Consider the following 5027-nt stretch of genomic DNA (forward strand, 5'->3'; position numbering starts at 1 on the left):
GAGGATAGTTTCTTAAGTAGAAAGATAATAATCCAAAGATCAAAGAGGTAAAGTTTTGATTTATGGCAAAGAAAAAATTCTAAAAAAAACATGGCGATTAATTAGAAATTAAATTAGCATTCAAATCTATCTTAAAAATAATAAATATTTGAGAGAGAAAAAAAAACAAGGATTGTTGATTCATTAGATATTATTATTCAAGTCTAACTTAAAATAAATAAATAATTGATCAAAAAAACCAAGAATTCAGGATTAGGGTTTTGATCAACGTTTGTTTTTAATACATGGGAAATAGATCTCTATTCGGTGATGTTTTCTACACTCTCTCATAGGGCATAGTAAATGACGCCTCTGCCTCTTGGGTAGATACTCAGGCGTGCTTCCCCATTGGCCCAAACGTTTGTGTAGAGACCATACGACCAAGTAGTACCGGATTGCATTTTTTAAGAATCCAAAAGTTGAGAAGTTTTTTTTTTTTGTTTTTTTTGATAGAAAAGAAGACTATTCATTCATACGTGCCCAATGCCAAACAAAGGAAAACAAAATACATAAGACAGATAGAGAGCATGATAAACTCAAGGCATGGATATACGGTATCCAAAACCAAGGAGTGGAAATTAATCTAGTCTCACATGCCATTGACTGAGTCATCTAGGCTAGGGGATGGTGTAAAATCACTTCCCTAGAGAAAAAGCTGTAGATATAGTTAAAATTAAACGCATGCACAAATGTGCCAAAAGAGGGGCCCCATATGTGCCAAAAGAGTTGAGAAGTTTGCAACTTCCAAAAAACGTTTGTACTTAATGTATAGCTTTCAAACATCGACACTTCAATTTGACACAACAAATAAGTTGCATTACTCCAATCATCAAGTTACAGGCTTGAAACATGGAAACAACCTCTTTGCAAAGTGGGGGTTAAGGTTGTGCAGTGTGTACATTTCCCCCTCCTAGACTTTGTAGTAGTAGGAGCCTCGTGCACTAGGATACTCTTTTATGAAAAAATGGAATTCCCATCCTCTCATGAGTCATAAACTCGTAGTATATTTCTCAGAAGAACATAATTGTCAAGACAACGCCATAGGCATTCAAGCCCCTTGGGTGCCTTTGTCGATCGTCTTGATTGCTTAGTGGATCGCCATGGTCATCTTGATCGCCTTGTTGGTATCGCCTTACGTCCACTCTTCTCACATCTTGAGTCACCTAGACCCGTGATGACTATGCAAAAGAAATTACCTCAAGTTGACAAATCATGAAAAACTGAACGATCACTGTTATCACTAAAAGCCCTCCCTAAGCCATTTCATGATGTGAATTGAAAGATAATTCCAATGACTTCTGAGTCAAATGTTATGTCTTAATCAAACATTCCAAATCTACCCAATGAGAGAACAGAACCATGCACAAAAACCACCCTTGTGTTTTGAGTCCAGAGTCAAAATTATCTCCTCCAGACCCATTTTAGGCATTTAACGTTTCTCCCATATTGAAAAAATATATTATTTTTCTATATAAAGTGCCAAACACGTTCTTTCATTTCATCCATTTCTTTCCCCCCACCACTTTATCAACTCTGAAGATTAGAAGACTGTGAACTTCAAAATGCATTTCACCCATTTAAAATCAACCCACGCGGGATGCAAAGGTCCTACCAGAGAGTACTGATCGAGAGACCACCACCATCATCATCTCTTTTCCGGTCTTCCCTGACATATCCGTTGAGCAACGGATCCTTACTTTCTTACCCGCCCGACCAGATTCAAATTATCTTCTCAGAAAAAAAAAAGAGAGAAAGGTAAAAAAGCTACCCACTAACCCAACCGCTTTTTCTTAATATAAAAAGAACCATAAAAAAGCCTAACCCCTTATTGTCCCATGTCTTCTCACTTCTCCTCCTCTATCTAATGCCTAATGGGGAGTTGCATTAGCAAATGCCGGCCTCGTCCACCTTCTCACAAACACAAACAAGAATCTCTTCTGGTTCATGACAAGCTTGTTATCTCTCAAGCTCCTACAATTCCTGATCATATCCCTCTCCCAAACAAACAATCTAATTCTCTTATCTCATCTCCTTCACCTTCTTCAGATTCTTGCATTTCTAATATCACTACTACTAGTACTTGTTCCACATCAACCTTGTCTTCTTCTTCTTCATCGACATGTTCATCTTCTGCATTGGTTTCCAAGGATCGATCTTTCTCAAATGAGTTCTTATGGGCTCGTTTAAAGGAGAACCCACATATAATTCCACATGGACTTGATCCAGTGAAGGAAACTCCTGTCAAGGGTCTTAAATCTGTAGCTCCCAAGTTTCCAACTCGGAAATTGGATTCATCACCTTCTAAATCAGGAAGAATTGGGCTTCCACCACAAAAGAGAGGTCGCGATAGCTCGCCGACGCTTTCTCAACAAAGGAGTTTCAGGAAAGAGTTTGAGAGAACTCAATCTACAAGCAGCTCCCTTCCTAGAAGAAACTTTGGTTCTCCTTCTCCTAGTAGAAGGTTTAATGGTGATCCATGTAGCAGGGGAATTCCATTAAATGCAACCAAGAGAAGCAATTCACCAAACAGGAGCTGTGCAAGGAAGGAAAATCTCCAGCTTAGAAGTCCTATAAACAAAGTAAGTAGAGATGGGTTATCTCAATTAATGAGGAAGAGAGAGACTTGTACTCATCACATCCAAGATGGTATTAATAATGATCAAAATTCAGTAGGAGCTATGGTGTGTAACAAAGATAGCAACTCTCTTCCCATAGATGATCTTAATAACCCTCTAATTTCTTTGGATTGCTTCATCTTCCTTTGAGGAGAAAAGGTTTTTGGTTTGCAGATTTGTGTGTTCATATATTAAAGTGGGGGTTTTCATTTATGTCTTTTCTTTACTTTGTATTCTTTTCATGTTTTTTGTAAACAGGCTTGAAGAATTGGGATTGTTTGATTACCTAAATCAAAATAAACAAGAGAAGTGTCATTAGGGTTTGTGTATCAACTCCCTTGTTATGACTTAGACATGATAATTCAAGTCTCTTTAAGGTAGATCCCTATGGCGGATGGAGAGGATGAATATAGCCCTTAGAGATTGAGGACAGAGAGAGACAAACACCCTAAATGGGGTTGACTTGCTTCACTAGGACTTCTGCAAGGCCTGACCAAGTCCAGCCCAGGTTGGCCTTAGGCTTTGTTTGTCCAGTAGGACTTGAGCAGGTGAGCTTGGGCTGAAAGCAAGGTTCCATTCTGGACCGGGTTAGACCATGGTTCGAGTAATCGGAAAGAAATGTCCATATTCTGCAAAGGATTGGAAGCCATCTCCTTTGAGGTTAGAAATAGGTTTCTTTCCATTCAGTCTCCGAGTCCCATACTCCTAGAAATAGCTAGACATCTTGCCTCATCTTCTGATCTCTCCCGAATTTCTTCCTGTCCCATACTAATCTAAATAGCACTTTAATTTTCCATTTTCCCAAGAACAAGTTTTCCTGTCTAATTTGCTTTGTCTAGGTTTCCCCATTGCATATTTCTTAAAAAGATTGAACGGAAAAAATGCTGCTTGTTCACGTGGTTCTTGCATTCACACAGGAGAATGAAATTAACGCCCATCCCATTAAATGAAAAATCTCATATATGTTGATGCCCTTGCGGTCACTCTCATTACCCTAGGATTAATTATTATCACTCTCCCAAGATAAACCATTTTGGCAATTAGCCCTAGGCTTTTCCTTTTGCTTTTGCACTAGCACACTCTTCTTCTTCTCAGCCAGCGCTTGGGGTTTGGTTTCAGGCTTTTCATTGTATGACTACAGTGAAATACAATACATGATCATTAAAGTAGGCCGCAGAATAGACATGAAGTTGATTTCAATTTCAATATTGAAACAGGTCCTGAGCTATTTCACTATTTTAAATGAAGTGATTTCAATTTCTCATGAATAATGTGAAAACAAAATATCAAACACCATAATTTCAATTTATGACCCCACAAAATTGAAATAGAAATCATACCAAAACAGCCCTAACGAGGCCATCTCATGACTTCTTGCAGCATTTTAACATTATTAAAGTCATGGAATAGTTTAAGTTACCCTTCCAATTGATAACCTTACGAGTTACAATACTGCCGGTTGCGAATGATGGTTCCAGTCAACAGAACTAACTGCTCGCTGGCATAAGAGATTGCTTGTTTGCCTCCCTTACCTATCTCCTAAACCTAATTTCGACCTTCTATCTGAAAAACAACATGCTCAATCATGGATTTAGGAATATCCACCGATATCAGATTGATTTGCGAAAAATCTTTAAAAGGCAAAATCGTTCGATCCAACTTGATGCAGCCAATCAGCATCAATATCAATATCTGCAATGACCGAGCAATGTGAACTAAACCCCTGTGCTCGATATTCCCAATTCTAGATAAAGTGTGAGCCATAAGCCAAAGGCCAGTGATGACATGCAGAAAAGGTATACAGGGTTACTTGTGTACAGATGGGTAAGTGTTACCTTTTTTTGGTGAAGGGGTAAGTGTAACCTAGATACTTAGTATGCTGGCTTAGCTTAGTGCCTAATTTAATAGAGGCCAAGTTAGAAAGCACTTGATAATCAAGAAAGAAGGGGAGTGAGTTTCTGGCCAAAGAATATTTCTTCCCTTTCGACTGAATCGGCTCTTAGGGATAGCATTCAGGGAATCAGGGCAAATTGCCAGGTAATGTCGGATAGAAACTGCAATTGGAGAATGCTTCTCAATTCATCATTTTCCAGAAATTTTCAAGTTATGACAATGGGCGATTCTAATAGAGCTATGCATCTTTCACTCAATATCTCTACAACACTACCAACTGATACCTCAGGTTTTAATAATGGGGAAAAACACGCTAGGTCACGTGACCCCTGCGCCCAGACAGGAGCACGCAAAAGTACCGCCCTGCCCCCTCCCCAAATGAAATAAAAAATCGCATCTATATCGATTACCCTTGCGTGCACTCTCATTGGCCCCCACTCTGGTGCAGGCGCTACTCAACCACACAGCAATCTCTTGCCC

General features: G+C 39.0%; 1 protein-coding gene across 1 annotated transcript; it reads left to right on the forward strand.

Annotated features, from left to right (window-relative positions):
* Window positions 1-1856: 1856 nt before the first annotated feature.
* On the forward strand, window positions 1857-2972 carry LOC122669147. Its single transcript, XM_043865830.1, has one exon. The coding sequence runs from the start codon at window positions 1911-1913 to the stop codon at window positions 2802-2804; it is 894 nt and encodes a 297-aa protein (XP_043721765.1). The 5' UTR covers window positions 1857-1910; the 3' UTR covers window positions 2805-2972.
* The last annotated feature ends 2055 nt before the right edge of the window (window positions 2973-5027 follow it).

This window comes from Telopea speciosissima, chromosome 7, assembly GCF_018873765.1.
Source record: "Telopea speciosissima isolate NSW1024214 ecotype Mountain lineage chromosome 7, Tspe_v1, whole genome shotgun sequence".
Classification (NCBI taxonomy): Eukaryota; Viridiplantae; Streptophyta; class Magnoliopsida; order Proteales; family Proteaceae; genus Telopea; species Telopea speciosissima.

What these genes read in the sequence shown, in the direction of transcription:
- LOC122669147 (XM_043865830.1), top strand. Translation starts at nt 1,911, where the DNA reads ATGGGGAGTTGCATTAGCAAATGCCGGCCTCGTCCACCTTCTCACAAA.